Raw genomic sequence first — 25185 nt, forward strand, 5'->3', positions numbered from 1 at the left:
TACCTAATTTTAGACACATATGGAATAATTGCAAATCCATATAAACAGCTTAATGTTGATGCTCTGAGGTAAACTTACAACAGGAGGGCTAATTTAGACAAAAGCAATTCTTATAAGACAACCATTTGTGAAATTATTCTCCCAATGACTAGGACTTTTCTAGTGCATCTGCCCTATCGTCCTGTATGCAGACTGCCTAAATACTCAAGGTGAATAATTAAGGCAATTATCCCAATAATTCAGGCTACACAGCATTCGAACAAAGAAAAAAATATTTGATATTTTTGTTTTTTTCTTTTTTTCCTTTCCTCCCTCTCTCTTCTTCCCGCCCTCCCTCTCTCTCTCTCTTTCTTTTTCTTTTTCTTTCTTTTTTCTTTATCTCTCTTTCTTTCTCTTTCTTTCTCCTTCCTTCCTTCCTTCCTTTTTGTTTGTAATTCCTTCCAATTTCTCCTTTTCCATGAGTGGCCATAGCCTTTGGTAACAAGATTGATTTTATTAATATTTGTTGTAAGTGTTGTAACCCTGCTTGACAGTTCTTGCTTAATGTGGAAACCGAGAAAACTTGTGCTGGGCTTCATTTCCAGTCATCTGACTCAGATCAGCTCTCAGGCCATTGCTGTCATTCTCAGAGAGCCCTTTACTGGTGCACACACAGCCCATCTCTCAGCCTAGGCTCTGGCTGCTCTGGCAAAGAATGAAAACTGAATCAAGATCATGACTTTCCGAATTTCTTAAGATCCAAGGTAAATCACTGAGCCTCTTGTTTACTCCTCAAATAGACCCTACGTCTGACACATACACATGAACCTCCAGGGGGATGTTCATAATCAAGCAAAGACATGGGAGGAACTCATACTGAGAAACAGGCTTCTTAGGAGAAAGTCTCTTCTGTTTTATCAACCGGTAAAAAGCCATTTCCTCCCCAGAATGACCTAGAGGACACATATTAGAAGAAATGGATTCCCATGAGCACTAAAAAATATTAATTAAGTCTGTTTCTCACTTAGGCCCAGCTATTGCAGACTTACTGGAAAGCCCTGTGTTGTCTCATCCTATTTCTCCATACACAGGCTTTTCCTGAAATACAACTAATTGACTGGTGTTGAAACCATCATGAGCTGAGGCTGTGCATACCCAGGCTGAGAGACACTTCGGGCCTGCAGCGGTCTAGCCTGAAGTCCTCAAGGCAATACTCTAGTCACCTTTGTGACATGGTTTGCTGTCATCTCCGATGACCCATAGCCTTGGGGGTTGTTCTTCAAAACATCTTATCTGTTACATGGGTGATATTCCTGCTCAATACGTTTATTAGTAAACTTTGGAAGAAGAAAATTAGTGTAGAATATTCCACCTTACACATTGACTTGGCTGCTAAAATGTTCCATATATGATACATATTATTAAAAATCAAGTCATATTTATAATAATCAGAAGTGCTGGTCATTAAAAGGAATACTTCTCTAATCCTTTGCAAAGCAAATGATCATTTCTTAAAGGCAGTGAACACTTGATAATTTATCTTTTCAGTAAATTCTTACTTTCATGACACACCCATGATCACTACTGAAATGCATGCAAAAGCAAGGGATGGTTTGGGTGGGAAAAGTGGGACAATTATCCTACACACACACACACACACACACACACTACACATACAACATACATATGCACACACTCACTCATGTACACACACACATACACAGTGATTTTCCTCAATTACCTTTTTTTTGTTGTTGAAAATAATTTGGGGGACTGAAATCCTGAGAATTACTTCAATTTTCCAGTTTGAATGTGTATAGATGACAGAACCCAAGTTCCTTGATAAATTATCAAGTTCCTGCCTTGTTTGGAGTGTTCTTTTTTCAATTCTATTTTTTTCCCTTTCTGTTCCAATCCTTACATATCACGTAGAGAAGGCCTGGAATTCATGCTTGGGAAAAGGCAAAATGTGATAAAAATCGAGATGCTCATTAAACTCCACAGCGTTAACATTTTCAACACCCCAGGAGGATTTACTACATTTTCTCCTTAATGTGGGAGCATATGATTTCCACATTGCTATATTTTCTGGGTTTTAAATTCTCTATTACTTTACTCTGGCTTTCCTATTTAAAGTATAAAATGCCAACTTTTTCAATTTAACTTTTTTTGTTCAAAATCTATGTGACCATACTAATATATAGATTTAGATAGTGCAGTTATAGAATGTGTCTCGAACTTCTTTCAATTTCAATGCAATAACTGATTTTTAACAGTAAAAACATGCATGGCTTTTCATAGCCATGGAGGTAAAATATTGACTCATTACTAAAATTTAATTTATGAGCATTTTCCTTAAGATAAAGTCCCTAAACTTTATGTAGTCCTCCTGCTCGATTCAACATTTACCTATCTTCCGACTATGTGAAAATAACTATGCAAAAGTATCTTAAATGATAAAGAGAGGAATAAGGTATAGACAGTCCCAGTCTTCAAGGAGCTCCAATGGAGGAGACATATAAGCCACAAATTGGAGTATATCCTAGAATGGAATTCTCTCCATAGCACAAAAAAGGGAGCAATTACATTGATTTAAAAAAAAAAAATCTGGATCCCTTTGCAGAAGAGGGAAATCTGTATTGTAGCATGAGAGCTAAAAACAATAAGCTTGGTTAAACCGTGAGGAGAAAGGTACTGCAGACTGAGAGATTTGCTCTGACTTCCCCTATGAATTTTTTCAGTTAATGATCAATTTGTAAGAGCAAATGTATCAATTTAACCATGTTTTTTGACGACTAGCTTTTAAAATGAATTGCATTTCCTTCATTTAGATGCATTTAAAAAAAACGTTTTAAAAAGAAAAAAGAATCTTTCCTCTGGCTTTTCTCTGTCTCTATCTTAAACTTGCTTTTTATACAAGACTACAGTTACCTAAGTCAGCCAGGCTTTACCAACAAACTGGGTTGTTGTTAAATCTGTTTAAATCATTGTGGTTTCTTGTATCTTTTATCTTAGATTTCAATTGAAATACATGAGTTCAGCATCAGTGCTAATAAATGAAAACCTGATCTCATTATCATGATAAACCATTTTTTAAAGCAGCACTGCAGCTTTCATTTTTTGTGTGTGCTGTGAGCCACTTATTTTTCATTCCCCTTTAAAGTTTCTATTTAAACACACCTCTTTGTCATATGCTGATAAATATTAAAATAACAGGAAAAATCTGCCTGACTTATTTAAGCTGATAATAAAAACAAAACACAGGATGTGTGTGTCCTCCTTCCTTTTTTGACTGTGGTTAAGCATTAAGAAGGTTTTGAAACCTATAATTATGTAATAATTGGTATCACTACATTCTCTGCCCAATGAAAAGTCAGGATTTTTGTAGTTTGCCACAAAGACAGACAAAAACAAATTGCCTAAGTGGTATTGTCATTTCTTTGCTCCATTGTTTTAAAAGAATTTAGCAAAAGACTCTGTACTTGCCAAGCTGTAGTTACTGTGCCAATAATCACAACGTGATCTTTCCAACAGCATCTTTGGCTAATGAACTAATTTATAGTACCATAAATATCACAAATTCTCCTGATGTTTGTCAGTATTTATTACAAGAAAAAGAAAACATAGCTTAAATATTCGATTTGTTGTCAAAACCACCTTAGTAAATTTGGCTAATAGAAATGGTAGTGATGGTGTCTCACAAGTGGGCCAAGATGATGAAATGACAGGAGTTTCGAAACCACCCCCTTTGATCTCCAGCACGTAACACCAGTTGCATGTTAAAACACTCTAGTTATTTCGTTTCGTTTTATAAAACTTCTAAAGGACATAGTACATCAGCACACCACATTTTTAAAGTCCATGGATAGAGTACCATTTTCTTCTATTTCATATCATGGGGCTCTAGAGGTAAACTTGACTTTGCTTAATATCTTCCTTTTAGTTTTATTCTTGTTCTCAATATTTTTCTCACAAACATATGTTTTAAAGCATGTACCATTAATACTTCAAACGCCAGTGAGCCAATGGAACCTACTGCCTTTGTTCTCTTCTTTTAAAAGTTGGACTTTTGTATTATTTCTGTTATATGTATGGCCATCATATCAGCAAGAAAACACAACATCCGAGCATGGAAGATCATAAGACTAAAGCGAAGAGAAACAGAAACCTATGAGGCAACATTAGGTGTTAGGTGATCTCAGCATGAGTTCATCTTACTGTTTCTCCTGTGGTTCTACTCAAATCCACTGCCATACTAGTGGGACAGATTAAAGAGGAAGAACTGCATTTTGCACTTTCAAAAATGCCATGTAACTGGCTGCATCTTGTGGCAAGAAGAATTTTATGTCCAACACGTCTCCAAGATGTTCCTTCAAGGTGGCCCTTCCTCTCTCCAGCTCTCAACTCCACATGAAAAGCGTATGCACAGTACTAAAAAAAATGAGAGGTTAGGTTTCTCTTACAAAAAACACCTTTGAGGAACAAAGTTGGATGACCTCCAAAAGAAATGATTTGTGACCTGGAAAGAGCCTTTGGTTTCACACCTGGAAAGGATGTAGATTCAAGTGGGATGTATAGTTGACGCTAAGAGGAAAACCACTAACATTCACCATGGGGCCCTCAGGCCAATGTGGGAGCACCTGGGACCTTTGAGGTTAGCTCTCCTGGAGTTCACTGGGGCCGGCAAGCTGAGGTCAAAGCTGCACTCCTGCTCTTGTTCTGGGAAGCAGCATGACCACACATCCATCACATTCTGAAAGCTGAGGCATGCACAGGATGGGAAAATTATTTCATACTGCTTTTCATTTGGTTTCACATGGAGTGAAGTAAAGCTCCAGCCTGCCTTTGAAAAAAGTCACCAAGAGACCTATTTGGAGGGCCGTGATGTGCAAACAAATGCTATTATTCTACAAAAGGTTCTGGAAAAGAGGCACATTTGTTATTTGGAAACATGGAGATAAGCCTCATAACATGGCTTACCTGGCAGGTTGACTTTGGAGACAGATGGCTGACTAGCAGCTGGAGACCTCCTGTGGAGAGGGAGAGAAAGGAAGGTCTGAGTCTCTGTATGAATACCCCTCCCTGCACCCCCATGATCACTGGGAAGTTTTCCAGGTCAGAATGAGCTACCTAGTGACATAATGCTATCTCTGGAAGGCGGGCTCCTGTAACTTGCGGGTGACTGCAATTCTCACATCCAGATGGCTTGGAATTTCCCTATGCACAGCCTCCCGGATGCTCCAGCACTCCAGGAAGGAAGTCATTTACTCCAGGTCCCCAACCAGTCCTTCTGGTTTAGGTTTCCCTACCCTAGGAGGCCCTCCAAAGATGATACCCTTGCTCAGAAATGACACCAAATATAAGCATGAATCCCAACTCCTTTGGGCAGTGCTATAGAAAGTTACAGCCAGAGGAGCCCTTGGAGATTAATCAGTCCAGGCCTCCCATTTTTGCACCTCAGAAATCTAAGACCCAGAGAGATGAAATCACTCGCCAAAGGTCACATAGCCATTAGGAACAGCAATCTAGGTGGCCTAACTTACGGAAAAGGCTTTTCATGGTCGAACTGGGCATTATTCTACATCACAAAGCAAGTCAAATGAAACAAGCAAACACACTCATGCTCCACAAATATTAGGGTTCCTTCTCCTTTTCTTTCTTGTTCTTCTTTCTTCCTTCTTTATCTTTTTTACCCCCCTCCCCCCAAAACCCTGATTTTCTTTGCTGCTCTTGCCATCCTTCTCATGCTTTGCCAGACTCTCCAGGATTCAGGGTGCATTGCTAGAGAGCCTCCCAAAAACAGGATAGAGCAGTGGCCCTCAAACTTTAGGGTGCAGAGAATCACCTGCAGAGTTCATTAAGACACACTGCTGAACCTTACTTGCAGGGTTTCTGATTCAGTTTGCCTGGGGTGGGCTTGAGAGTTTGCATTTCTAACTAGTGCCACATGGTGCTGATGTTGCTGATCTGGAGGCCACATTCCAGAGCCATTGGTATAGAGGGCCATCTGCCCCACTAAAGGGCAAGCAGGATATTAGCAGTAAGCAAGAGAGTGGCACTCCAGGCCAATGGGTCTCAAACATGGATGCCATTTGATCACTTGTGGAGCTATTGAGAATATGATTCCCTTCCCCATCCCTGGAGGGTCTATTTCAGGGTATCTGGGACAAGGCGTGAGAATCTGTAACTTTACTATTGCTCTGTGAATTCTGATGCACTGGCAAGGTTGGGAAGGAAGCCAAGTTCTAAATGGCCTGCAAAGGGGTTGAAAAGGAAGGGTTTCCCTACTGGTGTGGCCACAAAATTACTTTCCTAGATTTAAAGTATTCCAAATCCATTTTTGGTCCCTTAGGTGTAATAGAGCTTCAAGGTAAAAATATCTTATTGTTGCAGGGTCTGATGGACAGGGTTCATATTTATCACTCATTTACTAGCTGGGTGATTCTAGGCAAGGTACTTTTAAACTCTCTGTGGCATGAAATTTTCATGTATGATGTAAGGGAGGAAATTTTCTCTACCCTTCTAGGTTCTTTTGGTTGGTCTATTAATTAAATTGACATAAGACAGATTAACAGGTGACAAACAAATTTAACTACATACTTAAGGGAGCCCCATAAGAATATGAGACCCAAGGGCAAGTCAAGCAGTTGAGACTTATCTGTCATCGTGAGCTAAGGAATGGAACAGGAGCCTAGGGCTTCAAAGCTTAGGAGGGTCATTCACCAGACAATGAGAAGAGCAGATGATTTGTAATTAGATGTTTGCTCTGCCATACAGATGGGTCATTCAGATAAAAGTTATCTCTGATATTAGCTCTGTCTTTCTTTCAGCCAGGCCCCCAACTACAATTATTTTAGGTAGTTGAAGGAGAGGTGAAAGTTTTTCTTGAATCTGCTGGGTCTTGATTGCCTTCAGCTCGAAATAATCCATGTGCCAAAGTGGCATATTTTGGGATCACACATTCTGCTTTCCTGCGGTGACAAGCAAAGGGAAGTTGCCATCCAATGTGTGCTTTTCTCTGCTAGGCACTGTGCTGCTAGGCACTGTGCTGGGTACTTCTTAGCTTCCATTGAGAGTATCATCATCTTACTTTAAGGATAAGGAAACTGAAGCTCAGAGAAGTTAAGAAATATGCTGAAGCACACATGGCTTATAACAGCAAGGTCAGGATTCAAAGCTAAGTCTTTCTGAATTCAAAGTGCATTTTCTTTGTACTATCCCATCTGCTGATAACACCTGCACCAATACTGAGGGCTGTTTTTCAGAAATATTAAGAGATTAAATTCCAAACTCCTTAGCCTGGCATTCAAAGTCTGCTCTTTGGCCTCAACATATGCTTTTATATGTCAACCACTCAGTAAATACTCATTGAATGGAAGAATGAATGAATGAATGAGGGAAAGAACTAACTCATACTTTGCCAAGGCCAAACTTGATCACTTCCTTCTTCTTGAACATGTGCTCTTCCTTTCCTGACGCTGCTCAGGCCGTTCCTCTGTGAAGGAAGCTTTCCTCTCACAAATCTGCACATTTAAGTATCACCTCCATTCTATAACATTGCCAGTTATGGTAAGAAATATACATATATATTTGGCCTTTGGCTCCATTTTTGGCACAGAGCTCCGAAAATCCTTGGAGCTTCCTAAGTGAGGAAAGCCATCAAGGTGTCTTTTGCTATGTTAATGAGGTGACTTTTGGACCAGCAACTACATAACCTAAGGAGGGGGTTGCCAGGGAACCCAACCATGTGATTAGAGAGTTTGAGCTTTAGGCCCACCCTGAACCTCTGGGGAGGGGAGAGAGCCTGGAGATTGAGTTCAGTCACCAATGGCCAATGATTTAATCAACCATACCTTTGTAACAAAGCCTTCATAAAAACTCAAAAAGACTGGGTTGGTGGACACGTGGAGATTCAGAGAGAGTGATGCACTTGGAGAGCGTGAAAGCTCTGCGCTCCTTCCCCCCCCCACCCCCCCGGCACCCTCTTCTTTGTTCTCTGCATCTCTTCCATCTGGCTGTTCCTGAGTCATTTCCTTTTATAGTAAGCCAGTGATCTATAAGTAAAATGTTTCTCTGGGTTCTGTGAGTCCCTCTAGCAAGTTCATTGAACCCAAGAAAGGGCTCCTGGGAACCTCCAACATATAGCCAGTGGGTCAGAAGCCCCGGCAAGAGCCTGGGCTTTCCACTGGGGTCCCCAGTGTGTGTAGTGGGAGAGGGGTGTGCGGAGGAGGGGCAGTCTTGTAGGACTGAGCACTTAACCCACGGGATCTGACGCTATCTCCAAGTTAATAATGTCAGAACTGAACTGAATTATAGGACACCCAGCTGGTATCAGAGAATTTCTTGGATGTGTGGGAGAAAAAAACCCATTATCAGAATCATACCTTCAAAGGTCAAATGTCATCTTCTCCAAAGAATGCTATTGTAGGGAGGAAAACTTGCTACCCAAAATGCTCTTGGCATACGGATTATTTCAAGCTGAAAAGGCCCGAAAGACTGAGGAAGAAACTTTGACCTTTCCCTTAACAGCCTAAAAGAATGTAAATAGAGGAAGGGAGCTCTGACCACAGAACTAGGTATGGTAGACAGGGAGGAACCCAGCAAAATCTGTTTGTTAAAATTCCATTCTGTGTGCCATTGTCTGTCTGCACGGTCCGGCAAACATTTATTTACCAAACATTTGCTTTTCCACTTCCACGTCAATTGCCTTCCTTCCTTTTCAAGTCCCAAACCCCTACCCCACAAGATCCTCTTTGGTCTTTAGCTGAAAATGGTGTTTAAGGTGAGGGTTTCAGCCACTTTGTCCAGTTACTTAGTTTTCCTGGGCCTCTCCCATGTATACATGCTATTAAACTTCTGTTTGACTTTCTCCTACTAATCTGTCTCGTGTCCACTTAATTCTTAGACCAGCCAGAAGAACCTAGAAGGAAAGAGGAAAATTTCTTCCTTCCTGAAAAGGAAGCTAAAAAATGATTCCTCCTCTAATCTCGCATGGTGCTTCATTTGTACCTTCTGGGTTATTTCCTCATGTTACAACTCATATGGCCATGGTCTATCCCCACCCCTAATCTATGACCCACTGATGGTGGGCTCCAGTTCTGACCCCTTTCATGTGCCCTCTGCAGGACCTACCAACTTCCCTCACGTAAAGTAGGAACTCCTTAAATATTGGTAAACTGTCGATTGAATAAACCATTGATGTGAAAATGATTTGAGAAGCCAAATACCATATGAATGTTTTATCTGGTTTCCTTTTCCTCTATAGTCTTGGTTTTACATACTCCACACTTTGCACGTATTTTGCTCCTCTGACCACTTTTCTCCTCCTCTTTAAGAGGCAAACTCCTTCACATGTTCTAGGACTGCACTCCGGCATCACCTCAGAGGATCCTTCCCTCCTGTGACTTGTCACTGGGCTACCTATACTTTCCTATGCCCCACCCTAGTGCTGCTCTTACTGCATTACAATTCCCATTCTCTTGTCTGTCTCAACTAGGCTGTGAGAAATTTAAACAAAGATTGAATTTCATTCATCTTTGTAACCTTATAATTGACAAAGTATTTGGTACGATATAGGTAGTCAATAGCTGTTGATTAGATTGATAATACATTTTTTTACTACTTTTATTTTAACTATCTTCCTGAGTTCCAAAGAAGACTTCTGTGAAAAGAGACATAGAACCAAGAGACCCTCCATATTGGAAATCTCTGCTTTCTTAATAGCACAGCGACACATAGCACCTGATCCTCCCAATGACTTCTTAAAAATTACACAATTTACATAAACTCCTTTGTCCCAGGAGTTATTTTGAAAATATAACTTTTATTTAGAGTTGTTAATTCGGGTGAGCATCTGTGTGTGTAAGCTTTGGAAAGGCAAGGAGTACGTTTATAAACGTTCATCACTTTTTCTCAAGAGCTGGTGCAAAGAAGAAGCTCGATACATTTTAAATGAATGAATGACATCTGGAGGCTGCATTATTGCTTGTGGGGCATGAGAGGACCAATTAGAAAACTGTGATGAGTGCCAGAAGAAAATGGCACTGGTTGCCCATTACGAGTCCAAAGGTCCCTAACTTACAGAAGAATCATAAGTTCTACGCCTGGGTTGTAAAGATGGTTATGTTAACAGGGAGGATAATATGGCCACAGCAGTTAATACTTGCCAGCCCTGAATAACACAGTGGAAAAAGAGCTGGACTATGAATAAGAAGACAGGAATTCTAATCCTGGTTCTGGCACCTTCTAACCATATAGCCCTGGGCAACTCACTGAACTTCTCAGTTTCTTCCTCACCTGGGGAGAACAGGCAGCAACTAACATTTTCTGCTAATTTACAAAGTGCCAGCTCCTGTGTGAGAGGTTTTACATATATTTCCTCCCTTATTCTGAGGAAATTTGGCTAGGTTCTGTCCAGCTCTGAATGCTCAAGATTTTTATTATTCTCAGCTAATTTAAATGCCATGCCAAAGGACACAAGGCAATGAAAGCCTGAAAAAAAAAAACAGTGGTTATTAATTCTTTCTCAAAGATTTCATACATGTTCATTTAATTATACCTCGGAAGAATGTGAATACAGTGATGTTACATGATCTCCCGGTAGCCACCAGTGATGTATGTGATGTTAGTGACAGAGTTGGATAATGGGGACAGCTCTTTGCTCCCAGCTCAATTCCCTGGTTATCAGTCTGCTGAATGTAGGTACTCTCATTCACATGTGATTTCTCCATCAGTCTGTTTAAAGTCAGTAAATGATTTAGGGAATGCTTATCCGAATGAACAACTCTAAATGAAAGCCATAGTTTCAAAATTCCTGGGACAAAGGATATATAGGTTTTAATCTGAAGCCAAGAAATACAAGCCCAATCAAGCATCTCTCAATAGAACATTTCAAGGAAGTGCAAGGAATTCACCTCAGTAGGAACTTTGAGATTTTCACCCTTTGGGTGGTAAAGCTCAGACAGACAATGAACTGATTTTATGCTGAGCAAAGAGCCAAAAGATAAAGGGAATCTTGACTTATGAGAATTATAGTTCTATGTGGGAGTTCCTTTTCATATAAAAACAACACATTATCCAAATGTCTCATGAAAACCATTCCAAGGACATAATTATTGCTTAAATGTTACATTCAAGGCAAGGAGTAGCACTTTGGAACCCAAGTCAAATATTCCAGAAAACGACTTCTGAGTTCCATGAACCTTACAGTTTCAATTGTTGAGAAAAGTGAATATCTGGGTTGGGGTGGGAGGGGGAATGCTCTTAGCATGGTGGATCCATTCCTGACAGATAATATTGTCTTCTGTTGTCTTTATTTGTTTGAGGGTATTGACTATCTAAGAATAGAATAGAGTGCATTAAATGGACCCTCAGTTTTCCAAACTGCCCCTGCCAGGCTGCTCCATCATTCACTTCTCAGCCAGAGCTAGACCAAGGCAATCTCAACTCCCTTTGGTGAAGCTCTAGTGGTGGACATGTTGGTTTTAAGGAAGTACTTGAACTCAGTAGGAGGATCAACTCTGTACAAATATGGGTATGGATTTGGGAATGATCATTAGATGCAACTATTCTACTGCTGGTCTATTATGTTTGCCGAGTGTGGTTTGGACCAGAGATGACACAAACAGCCATGATTTGGAGGGTGGTCCTCAGCCAGAGTGTGAGAATTGGCTCTGGGTGAGCTCTCTATATGGCAACTATGGTCTTAAGGCACTCTGAATATGGCAACTATGGAGGTTTATGTGGCTCAAAACCCCCAAGGCTATGGAAAAATCTGATCTCGAGAAAGTAACTTCAGCTGACAGCCTATAATAAGGAGGGTTAGGCTTAATTCCCCAATGCTTTAACAGAGGAAGGACCTCCGAGCCCATGACAACAAACCAGTAACTGAAAACACCCCGACACATCACCACTGGCACCCCTTCTCCATGGAGCTGTGCAGTGTAGTGGCCTTGAGCCCTGCTATGTTAAAGAAGCCTTTGGAATGTATCCTTATTAATCTCTTCCTCCTCAATTCCTACCTCTATCATCTTGGTCCAGGGTTTTACTCTTCATATTTTAATTCCTGAAATGCTCTCCTAGCTCATGTCTCTGCTTCAGGCTTTCTGACCTTCAGCTATTCCATAAGTTCTTCATAAATGACTCTGTTCCAAAGCCTTCAGAGATTTCGTCCCATAACCCAGAAGACTGAATAGGTATAATAAATGGAAAGATGTGAGATAGTAGAACATACATATATTGTTCTCTACCCTTGCTTCCTGACACAGAGGTCCTAAAATTCCCTGTAGTTTCCTAAGTAATAAGAGCACTAGCAGCATCTTTTGTTCTAATGAGGTGACTCTGGGTGGGGTCCTGGATTTCTCCTGGATGGGGGCTGGTCCCCAGAAACAACAAGCCATGATTAGAAGCTTAGAATTTTCAGCCCTACCCCTCATCCTCCAGAAAAGAGAGAGGGGTTAGGAATGGAGTTAATAATTGATCATGCCTATGTGAAGAAGCCTCCAGCAAATCCTAATAATACAGGATTCAGAGAGCTTCTAGGCTGGCAAACACATCCACACCAGGAGGGTGATGGACCCCAACTCCAAGGGGAAGAAACTCCTGCACTCAGGACCCTCTCAGACTCTGCCCTCTTCATCTGGCTGTTCACCTGTATCCTTTATCATATCCTTTAATGAACTGGTAAACATGAGTAAATGTTTCCTTGGGTTCTGTGGGCTGCTCGAACAAATTAATGAAATTAATTAAGGGGGGTGTCGTTGGAATCTTATAGCTGGTGGGTCACAATCAAAGATGATAACTTGAGCTTACAACTGGTGTCTGAAGTGGGGAGGGAGGCAGTGGGCAATCTTGTGGGACTGAGCCCTTAACCGGTGGGATCTGATGCTATGTCAGATAGCATCAGGATTGAGTTAAACTGTGGGACACCCAGCTGGTGTCGGACATTTTCTTGCTGTTGTGAGGGGGAAAACCTCCACGTATTTGGTGACCAGAAGTGTCAGAAGTGAAGTGTTTTGTGTGACTAGTAAAGAAGACTCACTGGGAAGACAAACCCGGGAGGGAAGAACTGGGTTTTTCCCTACAGAGGAAGGAAAAAAACTGAGTTTTCCTACAAAAGAGCACTGCAGGAGAATCAGGATACTATGTTTCAACACTGGCTCTGCTCATCCCCTCAGAAGTGAGCTGGTTTTGCACTAGTCATTTAATCTCCCTGAGCTTTGTTTCCTTGTCCATAGTGTGGTGGCAATATGTGGGTCATAAACATCATTTACGGTGATGATAACTGTGATAATGGATGTGAAAACTGCAAAGTATTACACTCTTTCTGGATTCAGCAAGAGAACCGTAACTATCACTTATAATAACTCACATTTATTGAGCACCTACTACTATGTGCTAGATGCTATTATAAATGCTTTACAAATATTAACTCATTTCATCCTCAGAGCAACCCTATTTTATAGATTGGGAAACTGAGCTCTGGAGAGGTGAAGTAACTTGTCCAAGTTACATAATTTTCAATTGGTAGAACTGAGTTATGAAGCCAATAAATAAAGCCCCAGAGGCCATATCCTATAAAGAAAAAAAGATGGAAAAATGGAAAGGATCACTTCCGAAAAAATAATTTTCGAAACATTTGGTGGTCTTTCTCTAACAATTTGTAATTCAGAGATTTATATGCATGACGAATACTTATGGAGCACACACTATGTGTCAGGCATTCTGCTAATTCTTAGAAAGTCAAGGAAAAGTAAATGTAAATTTCAAGTGTCCTTACGGGGACACACAGTCTAGTGGTCGTGGCAGAGATCCATACATGATTTGCAGAGTGCTCTGGGGCCACTGGGGGGGGGGTGCTCAACCAGGCTTGGTAGGGTCAGGGGAAGCATCCTGGTGAGGTACCACAAATGAGTGTTGTAAAAGACAAGCAGGATTCAGTGAGGCAATCACTGGCAGGTGGAGAGAGACACTTTAGGAAGTGAGAACAGTAAGTCCATAATTAGGATGGAGAATAGAACATGCAGGGAACAGCCAGGCTGCAACTGTTAGAATGTGATTCCATGTGGCCAGAGACCTGGTCTGATTGTACACCTCTGTAGTCCCTGGCACTTCCCATCAGAATGTAAACCCTGAAAGTGCAGAGAATTGTCTGTTTCGGTCACTATTATATCACCAGTGCCTGGTACAAGGTGGTGCTCAATACATATTTGTTAAGTACACACATATATGTGTGGATGAATAGTACACTAAATAAATACTTGTTGAGTGAATTATTTAACAATAAACAGGAAGCACCACTACAAATGAGGCTGGGCAAGACTCTAGCTTTCCTGTATACTGCATCCAATATAAACCCAATCAATAATCAATCAAAGTACCTTGAGCTGGATCATGTGGTGCCTTGGGGTCAAGCACACGCATTTAAACTTTATCATAATGATTAGAGTGGACCACTGAAGTGCCTCAAGCTGGAGAGTGACATGGCCAAACAGCAAGTGAGAAAGAGGACTCTGGTGGCAGTTTGGAGAACAGTTTAGAGGAGGAGAGACCAACAATGGGAAAACTCCACGGGGCTATGCAGGACTCTCACAGGAAGCTCCGGGAAAAGGGATAGAACAGTGAACGGAAAAGTTAGCTTTCAAAGCAGGGTTTACTCTCGCTTTTAACAACTCCACGCAATAAAAATTTGGATAAAAGCATAGTAGAGGGTCAATGAATAATTTCACAAAGACTGGAGAGACAGGGTGTCCTATAATGAACACTAGCTGAGAAAAATCAGGAGATTTAGGATTTGGCCCTGGTGCATCTCTAGCCTATGGTGTAGTTGTTAGCAACTTGCTGGATTTCTGAGGGCCTGATTTCTCCTTCTGTAAAACAGAGAGACTGAGTCATTTCTCAAAGTTCTCCTCTGGCCCTACCATCCCAGGATCATTGATTCCATGACCTTCTGATCCCTGTGATGAGTTTTAAATTGCTGGATAGTGAACTGCATAGCACTTAGACCCACAGATTGAAATGATTTCAGAGGAGAAAATTACTGCAGTATTATTAAGTTCAAACCTCTTGTTTAACAGATGAGGAAACCAAGGTTCAGCCCTGTTAGTTGAAATGGCCAAGCTTATGTAGCTCATTAAGGGCAGAAGAGAAGATAATCCCACTCTTATCATCAAATTACATGAATCTGTTTATATATTATCAAAAAATAGGCAACCTGGGGCTTCCCTGGTGGTGCAGTGGTTGAGAGTCTGCCTGCCGATGCAGGGGACATGGGTTCATGCTCTGGTCCGGGAGGATCCCACATGCCGCGGAGCAGCTGGGCCCGTGAGCCATGGCCACTGAGCCTGCACGTCCGGAGCCTGTGCTCCGCAATGGGAGAGGCCACAACAGTGAGAGGCCCGCATACCGCAAAAAAAAAAAAAAAAAAAAAAGGCAACCTGGACCTGAACTTTTGGTACGTGTAATTTTAAGTTTGAATTCTCTGAACTCATTAATAGTTTATTCCAAAAGAACTTTAATAGAATTTATGGCCTTTACTGATGAGTATTCACACTTTCAAGTAGTAAATACAAAGGTAAAAAAAAAAAAACCCATCTCATTTTTTCATCTGTTGAACTCCTGTCTACTAAGTGTTAAAGGCACAAAGATAATAAGATCTGGACTAATTTCTAACATCTTACCAGTTCTAAAATACTGTGGTGATCCATCCTACTTTAAATTTTATCATGTATCCTAACCTAGCTAGGAGGGCAAATTTCCATGCATGAGTGTTGGGTTGTGGGGTTTTTTTTAGTGCTGTTCAGGGTTTCGCCTTTATGGAAAGGATTTATAACTCCACAAAAAGTGCATGCTTACTTGTTGGATGTTCCATGGAGGTTTGTCAGTACGGTGAAGTTGTTTCTCACACTTCGCAAGCTGGCAAGGACCTATAAGTAAAATGTTTCCACTGTTAGGAATGGTTAGGAACAAAAGGAAAGGAATGGGGAGGTTTAGAGGCTACACTTAGAAACTACACCCAGAGACAGAGTGAGAACGAGCCAGGCCAGCATGATACATACCTGGGCAAAAGGCGTTACAATCAAGTCATCGCCATGTCTGGTGAAAAGAGAGAAAAGAAACATTTTTAAAATGCATTTGAATTATAACTGTGTCATATAAGCTGTAATATGAAACTTCATCAGTGTTAGCAACACAAACGTTATACAAATTCTTCCACCTGGATATAAGGCAGGACTGATTTAGGTGCAGATGGGGATTTCAGGAACTCGAAAGAAAAAAACCCACCAGGTTCATGGCTCCTGGATTTACAGTGGCTATACATAAAAACACTTGCAAGTAAGCATATATCTTCAGCGTATTTTCCCGTTAAATAGCAGACCCAGAGTACTGTAATTCAGAGCAATTTGTGGACTTTTGTTGCCAGAGCCAGGAAATTCAAAAGGAGGGCTGCTCACAGGCACACATAGAGTTGGAAAAAATGGCGTAACAGTCTGGATAAAGGTTAACTTTGGATTTCCTGGCTTTTGTTGATTTGAACCACAACCTTAATGCCATTTAAACACAGATTTCTGTCTGGGAATCCCATTACTTTTTGTTTTTAAGACAACTTTTTTCTTAAAGTACTGAAGGAAAAGCTTTTAAGGGAGTATAGTGTAGGGACTGAACCTACTATTATATCATTGTCTCTCACTTTGTTCCAAAGATCTGATTAAGCTGAACCTAGTGTTACATAAATCTGTACTTAGGAAGAGTCAAAAGTGTCTTTTCAGAAGTGCACTCTCTCTCTGACACATGCTTTGAAACCTCTTCTTAAATCCACATTCAGCAACGTCTCCATTAAAACCATTAGAAGACAGGCTGGACTGAGCTGCAGACGCACAATCAGGCCAATTAGCTATCACAGTATAAATCATAACAGTCACACAGAAGGTGGTGGACAATGAGTTTCCTTCACTGTCTGATCATCTTCTCTGTCTTCACGATCACCACACATATATGGCACCTTATCCGCTAACTACGGGAGTGCAACCAATGGTTATTAAACACCTGTCCAGTACCAGGCATTAAGTGAGGCCTAGGGATCCAGGGTTGGATAACACCTACATCCTTGGGGGCCTCTTCTCTAGCATGGGCTTTTACTTTGGGGTATTATTTAATACAATATTTTCCTTTCTACCTTGGTCTTTAGCTAGAAGTCCCCCTTCAATTTCATTAAACTTCCTGTGCATCTGATTTGTACAGTGACTTCGTGACTATAAAAAGAACACTGACAAGAGTAAGCATTCTTTGAGTGATTACCATCTGTCAGCCCCTGCATGAAATCTCATTTAATTCTTGTAACAAGAACTGGGGCAACGACTCTTATTCCAATTTTATAGATAATATCAACACTCAGAGCAAGTAAGCAACTGCTTAACTAGCACACAGCTAATAAATGAAAGAACTAAGACTGATTCCAAAAATCTATGCTTTTAAACATTATGTTTCCTGTTTTATGACGACCCTGCATAGTTGATTGAATTATACAGAATTCATGATCCCCACAAATTAAAACAGAGGAGACAGTAAAATGTCCAAAACACTGCAGTAGATATTATAAATACAGAATGAGAAATACAAACAATTGATACTTAATGAGGTGCAAAGGAGATGTGATAATTACAGATTAGACATAGTAGAAAAGGCTTGATTGAATGAGTGGTATTCGAGATGAACCTTGAAGGGCAGGCTTTAAAAGGCACAGATGGTAGGTGCTACTAATGAGAACAATGCAAGAACCGAGGCATTGAAATGGGAAAGTCCTGAACATGGAGATGCCTGGTGGCTGTTTAGAGCTGAGCAGTGACAGACATTTGTAGGGGATAAGACTCAAAGGTCCCCCCACACCCACGTTATGGACATTGTGGACAACGGTTGTGGAGCTGGTGCTCAACTCAGTAAAAGAAATGAGCCAGGGGCTTCCCTGGTGGCACAGTGGTTGACGGTCTGCCTGCCGATGCAGGGGACGCGGGTTCATGCCTCGGTCTGGGAGGATCCCACATGCCGTGGAGCGGCTGGGCCCGTGAGCCATGGCTGCTGAGCCTGCAAGTCCGGAGCCTGTGCTCCACAGCAGGAGAGGCCACAGCAGTGGGAGGCCTGCGTACCGCAAAAAAAAAAAAAAGAAATGAGCCAGTGAAGGTTTTTAGTGAGATAGGGCAAACAGAAAAGTGCTTTAGAAAGTATTGGGTTGGCCAAAAAGTTCGTCTGTTTTTTTGTTTTTTGTTGGCTGCGTTGAGTCTTCGTTGTTACATGGGTTTTCTCTAGTTGCAGCGAGCGGGGGCTACTCTTGGCTGCAGTGCGCGTGCTTCTCATTGTGTGGCTTCTCTTGTTGTGGAGCACGGGCTCCAGGCACGCGGGCTTCAGTAGTTGTGGCTCGCGGGCTCAGTAGTTGTGGCTCTTGGGCTCAGTAGTTGTGGCTCTCGGGCTCTAGAGTGCAGGCTCAGCAGTTGTGGCTCACAGGCTTAGTTGCTCCCCGGCACATGGGATCTTCCCGGACCAGGGATGGAACCCATGTCTCCTGCATTGGCAGGTGGATTCTTAGCCACTGAGCCACCAGGGAAGTCCCAGTTTTTTCCATAACATCTTATGGAAAAATCTGAACAAACTTTTGGGCCAACCCAATAAAATGCTATGGATACAAGAGATGGATGGAAGAGAGGACAGAGCCAGGAAGATGGGTTAGCGGGGTATCGCCGTCATTCTGATGAGAAGACATTGGTGAGGCAGAGGAAGAAACAGGAAAAGGCAACTGGAAGAGACCCTGAACGTCTTGCCAAGGACTTGGCATTGAATTGGATATGGGGTCTTAAAGAAATACTATTTTCAGTTTTAAAAATGGGTATCTGGGAAAATAGTGAAGTCGTGAGTAGAAGTTAAAAAGTGAGGAGGAGTTGGAGGAGACGTGTCACTTTCTCACATGTTGAGTTTTAAGATATTCGTTGATATCCTGGTGGAAACAGCAAGTGGGAAGACTGAAATATGGGGGTTAGAGCTAGAGATTTAGGAGGTGCCTACAACAGTGGGGCCCCTTAAAGCAATGGCAGGGAGTGGCTTCCTGGAGTGAGGTGTATAGAGAGAGAGAGTCAAAGGAAGAACCTCAGGGCTCTTGTTAAGACCGGAGCAGTTGTGATAAATGCAGGGTGGTGAGCTATTACAAGAACTGCCCCTTCCCATGCTATTTTTTTGGAGATGGGTGAAATATCTTTCTATTTGTTCAGACTTCTGCTGTGAAGTTCACATTGATCAGAAGACATCAGGGTGAGTTGGGTATAAAGTGACAGTGTTAGACTTAAGTAGGTCATCTATGGCTCCTGGATTTCTGGAGTCTACATGTCCAACAAGTTAGATGATACAAGCAAATCTCATACATATGTAGTACCTAAAGCTGATGTATTGTTGCATGAGTGGGGAGTTACTAAAACTGTACAAACTAATGATTACACAGAGGTTAAAAGAAAAAACACATTAAGAGAGGGCTCGGTGTCAAAATGACTATTATTATGAAAGTTTTGAATTTTAGGAGAGCAGAATACTCAGAGGCAAGAGACGAATTTTCAGATCCCCAGCACTGGGTCCCTTAAAGAATTTGAGCTGTAAAAGCTAATGCTGTATATCAGACAGTAGCTGCTAGAGAAACGATCAGATAATTCATAGGTAACTCATAGCAAGTTGAAGAAACAAAAGAAAAAAACTTCTATTTGAGTTATAGCCAGATTATTTATAAAACGGTTCTAAATTTTTAAAATCATAATTTTGTACATTAATAATAAAATGCATGAATGTAACAAAACACTTGATTGGTTATGAAAACTGATGTACTTCTTAGTTGTCCAAACCACTAGAGCGGACAAGACCTCTCAGGAATGAGGCCAGATATTCAGAACCGTGGCACGAGCACCATCTAGTGACAAAACAAGAGCATTACAATTTTGTAGGATAATTGGAGATCAGAACTCTGTGGGTCTTAGAATTGAGTGTAGGTCTGCTCTCAACAATGAATGCTTTTCTAGGAAGCAAAACTGCTGCTTCCTACTGCTACGCTCTGCGTTTTATTAATATTAACTTCCTCTATTTCATGACTACTCGTACTTTTCTTGTAATACTAATTTTCGTCTGCTTTAGAGAGAGACATATGCTATTGTAGTTAAGAGCACAGCTTTTGGAGCCAGACAGCATTGGTTTGTTTCTCAGTTGCACTATTACTAACTATGAGACATTAGGCAACCTCTCTATGCCTCACTTTCTTCATCTGTAAAATGGGGTGTTGTGAGAATTAAATAAGTTATTATATATGTACAACTCTTACAACAGTGCTAGGCACATAAAGGCACTTTCGTTAGTTATAGTTATTTGTATTAGTAGTAGGTATCATTATTTCATTATAGTAGGTATCATGTCTATCTTCCCAGCTGGTGAGAACTTCTTTAGGGTAGTCATTTCTGCCCCCATTACAATCAAGGGAACTAATATTTATATTGTACTTTACAGTTTACAAAGCATTTTCATGTCCCTTATTTCATGTGGTAAGAGTATGTGCTTGACCCTGGGGAATGGTGCAATCACCTATCTTGTTGGTCAAGCCTGAAACCTTCTTTTCCCTCATCCCACAGTCAACCACCAACATCTGCTGAAATATTTATGAATCGCCCACTGGATCTGTTCTAATGTAGATCCCCATCCTTTAAGATGCAGATTACCAAAGCAGCTTCCCATTTGGCTCTTGGAAACATCTTTAGGCTTGTCCACCCTTCAAACTGTTCTTTAGACTGTAATCAGAGTTATCTTTCAAAAACATTCATCTGATTATGTATTTTCCTGTTTTAAAGCCTTTCGTAGCCCCCCACTGCTTGTCTGCAGCATAAATGCCAACTCCTCACATAGGCCTTCGTGATGAGGGAACTGCTTACTTCTCTGGCTTCATCTCTCACCACTTCCTCATCCTTTCACGTTCTCTGCCTGAGCCATATTGAGCTGTGGTTCCCCCAATGTTCTTGACAACAAGAGAGTTAGTGAGCACATAGCCCTTCCTCCTGCACACCTTTCTGCCTGGCTAACTCCTTTAGCTTAGCTGTAACCTCTCGAAGCAGGCTGCTCGCCTTGCCTGGCCAGATCTCTCAAAGTCCAGTGCATCCCTTTCCACGGACATTGCCCTTTTCCGAAGGCATTACAACTGCCTATTGACTTCCTAATCTTTTAGCTCCCCTGAAGACAAAGAAAATGTCTCATTTGTTTGCAAAGTGCCTAAAGGTAAGTAAATTTTTGTTAAAAGAAAGGATGTATATAATCTTCATAACAGCTGGAAAGGCAGGCAGAGCAGAGATTCGTATCATTATTTTTATTTTTCATCATTATTTAGAGTCTGTTTATGTACTGGATAACCATATGGTTTAATCATCTAGACTCCCTGGATTTAAGCCGTGATTCCCCATTTACTGGGCAGGTTACTTAACCTCTCTGTACTTCAGTGTCCTCATCTTTAAGACAAGAAAATTACAGCACCAACTACCTTGAGGTTATAGGGATTAAATGAATTAAAATATGTAAAGGACTTTAAATAGTATATAGGAAATGCTTAGTAAAGGTGTGCTTTTATTTACAGGTAATTTAGACACTACGAGAAATACTCAATGTCCTAAAGCCGTGGTGCTAGTAAGTATGATGGCTGTAACTCAAGTCTGAGACACCACATTGTACTTTTTTGGTAGTCCATCAATAAACAGGTCTTAAATTTAAGTGCGCTCTTATTTCTGCTTTTCCTTTTGGTTCTCAGATCTCATTTCTCTTGACCACTCTCTCTAGAGACTACTTACTTCTCATACAAATGGTGGCTTTAAAAAGTTCCTTGTCTGTGTAAGACTACAAATGGGATGACCAAATGAAGGAAACATGGATCTTGCTTCCTTGTGGCTTTATTGGTGGATAATTAAAACTTGTTCCTGTCCAGGGTGGTTCCCGCCACAGTTTGGGGCAATCTAACTGGCCTCACCAGTTTCCGGTACTTTATGTTCCTACTGGGAAATCTGTACCTTGGTATACAAAGACATTACGTTAAAGATGACTACAGCACAGGAACGAAACAGAAACCAATAAATTATTGCCACATCTAGGAAAGCATGTGAAATTTCCTTTTGGGATCCAATGGCGATCTTGTTTTCTTTGCTAGAAAGCATTACTTCAGTCTCTCTTTTGTTGCTGTATGCTAAAGCCACTTTTAATGTTCCATTCACTTTTTTTTTTTTTTTTTTTATAAATTTATTATTTATTTATTTATTTATTTATGGCTGTGTTGGGTCTTCGTTTCTGTGCGAGGGCTTTCTCTAGTTGCGGCGAGCGGGGGCCACTCTTCATCGCGGTGCGCAGGCCTCTCACTGTCGCGGCCTCTCCTGTTGCGGAGCGCAGGCTCCAGATGCGCAGGCTCAGTAGTTGTGGCGCACGGGCTTAGTTGCTCCGCGGCATGTGGGATCTTCCCAGACCAGGGCTCGAACCCGTGTCCCCTGCATTGGCAGGCAGATTCTTAACCACTGCGCCACCAGGGAAGCCCCTCCATTCACTTTTTAACTCGATATCTTTTTCACTCATTCTCCCTGCCTATATGTTTCCTCCTGAAATAGCTGAGATGAGAAATTTTAAAAAGCTGGTGTTGTCTCTACTGTTAAGATTTAATGCTGAGGAATTATGCAAAGTTTTCTACCTCTTGTGTAAATTCATGACTGTTCTGCTCTGGAGAGAGGGGCTCCTGAGCAGGGAACACACTGAAACCCCCATCCAGCGGCCTTCACATCAAGACTCCAAACTTATTACTGTCCTTCTTTTTCTTGGCTTTATGGGTAGAAGGCAGGAGAAGCAGTAAGAGGTTCAGGGGCTGCTGTTCCTCTATTTCAAATCATCCTGAAGAGTAATAATCGGGTGAAATAGCTTTGAGAGCATTACTTCAGGTTAGCTCAAAATACCTGTGTAAAACTGGATTTTCCAACATGGTCCTGATAAAACAAAATTTCAGAAGAATCTGGATATTCAACTTCTACTTCTTGTTGTGTTGAGAAATATAAATGTCTAAACTGACAAACACATGAAAGTTTTACTGTCATGCTGAAATATTTCCAAAACAAAATTCTGGGCTATTTTTATTCACTCAAAGCTTTTAATACATCTTGTTATTAGTATCTTTGATAGGATGAGATCATGTTTACAACTGTGTTTTCTTGGGAAGGACTATTCTTTATTATGAAAATGTGCCCTTACTATTTTTTTAAGCTCTGGTTTGTTTTCTTTTTAACATCTTTATCGGAGTATAATTGCTTTACAGTGCTGTGTTGGTTTCTGCTGTATAACAAAGTGAACCAGCTATACATATACATATATCCCCATATCCCCTCCCTCTTGCGTCTCCCTCCCACCCTCCCTAACCCACCCCTCTAGGCAGTCATAAAGCACCGATCTGATCTTCCTGTGCTGTGAGGCTGCTTCGCAGTAGCTATCTATTTTACATTTGGTAGTATATATACGTCTTCGTCCCAGCTTACCCTTCCCCCTCCCCATGTCCTCAAGTCCATTCTCTACATCTACATCTTTATTCCTGTCCTGCCCCTAGGTTCTTTAGAACCATATATATATATATATATATATATTGGATTCCATATATATGTGTTAGCATACAGTACATGTTTTTCTCTTTCTCACTTACTTCACTCTGTATGACAGACTCTAGGCCCATGCACCTCACTACAAATAACTCAATTTCGTTTCTTTCTATGGCTGAATAATATTCCATTATATATATGTGCCACATCTTCTTTACCTATTCATGGGTCGATGGACAGTTAGGTTGCTTCCATTTCCTGGCGATTGGAAATAGTGCTGCAATGAACATTGTGGTACATGACTCTTTTTGATTTATAGATTTTTCAGAGTATATGCCCAGTAGTGGGATTGCTGGGTCATATAGTAGTTCTACTTTTAGTTTTTAAGGAACCTCCATACTGTTCTCCATAGTGGCTGTACCAATTTACATTCCCACCAACAGTGCAACAGGGTTCCTTTTTCTCCACACCCTCTCCAGCAATTATTGTTTGTGGATTTTTTGGTGATGGCCATTCTGACTGGTGTGAGGTGATACCTCATTGTAGTTTTGATTTGCATTTCTCTAATGATTAGTGATGTTGAGCATCCTTTCATGTGTGTGTTGGCAATCTGTATATCTTCTTTAGAGAAATGTCTATTTAGGTCTCCTGCCCATTTTCGGATTGGGTTGTTTGTTTTTTTAATATTGAGCTGCATAAGCTGCTTGTAAACTTTGGAGATTAATTCTTGGTCCGTTGCTTTGTTTGCAAATGCTTTCTCCCATTCTGAGGGTTGTCTTTTAGTCTTGTTTATAGTTTCCTTTGCTGTGCAAAAGCTTGTAAGTTTAATTAGGTCCCATTTGTTTATTTTTGTTTTTATTTCCATTTCTCTAGGAGGTGGGTCAAAAAGGATCTTGCTGTAACTTATGTCATAGAGTGTTCTTCCTATGTTTTCCTCTAAGAGTTTGATAGTTTCTGGCCTTATATTTAGGTCTTTAATCCATTTTGAGCTTATTTTTGTGTATGGTGTTAGGGAGTGATCTAATCTCATACTTTTACATGTACCTGGTCCAGTTTTCCCAGCACCACTTATTGAAGAGGCTGTCCTTTCTCCACTGTACATTCCTCCTCCTTTATCAAAGATAAGGTGACCATATGTGCGTGGGTTTATCTCTGGGCTTTCTATCCTGTTCCATTGATCTATATTTCTGTTTTTGTGCCAGTACCATACTGCCTTGATTACTGTAGCTTTGTAGTATAGTCTGAAGTCAGGGAGCCTGATTCCTCCAGCTCCGTTTTTCGTTCTCAAGATTGCTTTGGCTATTCGGGGTCTTTTGTGTTTCCATACAAATTGTGAAATTTTTTGTTCTAGTTCTGTGAAAATTGTCAGTGGTAGTTTGATAGGGATTGCATTGAATCTGTAGATTGCTTTGTGTAGTATAGTCATTTTCACAATGTTGATTCTTCCAATCCAAGAACAGGGTATACCTCTCCATCTGTTTGTATCATCTTTAATTTCTTTCATCAGTGTCTTAGAGTTTTCTGCATACAGGTCTTTTGTCTCCTTAGGTAGGTTTATTTCTAGGTATTTTATTAATTTCTCTTTCAGATT

At 40.9% G+C, this 25185-nt stretch overlaps 1 protein-coding gene across 3 annotated transcripts in view; it reads right to left on the reverse strand.

Annotated features, from left to right (window-relative positions):
* Positions 1–4828: 4828 nt before the first annotated feature.
* The window catches only part of LOC308609245 (3',5'-cyclic-AMP phosphodiesterase 4B-like), a gene marked incomplete at its 5' end in the record, with an annotated part of 516453 nt that continues 496096 nt past the window's right edge, over positions 4829–25185 (reverse strand). For all 3 annotated transcript variants that reach the window (XM_081222908.1, XM_081222907.1, XM_081222909.1), the window contains 3 exons: positions 4829–5009; positions 15832–15902; positions 16035–16071. In XM_081222908.1, the coding sequence (XP_081079034.1) occupies positions 4919–5009; positions 15832–15902; positions 16035–16071 (199 nt within the window). In that variant the 3' untranslated portion in view covers positions 4829–4918. The remainder of the gene's footprint in view (positions 5010–15831; positions 15903–16034; positions 16072–25185) is intronic.

The sequence above is a fragment of the Mesoplodon bidens genome (assembly GCF_964165515.1).
Source record: "Mesoplodon bidens genome assembly, chromosome: 2".
NCBI classification, from domain to species: domain Eukaryota; kingdom Metazoa; phylum Chordata; class Mammalia; order Artiodactyla; family Ziphiidae; genus Mesoplodon; species Mesoplodon bidens.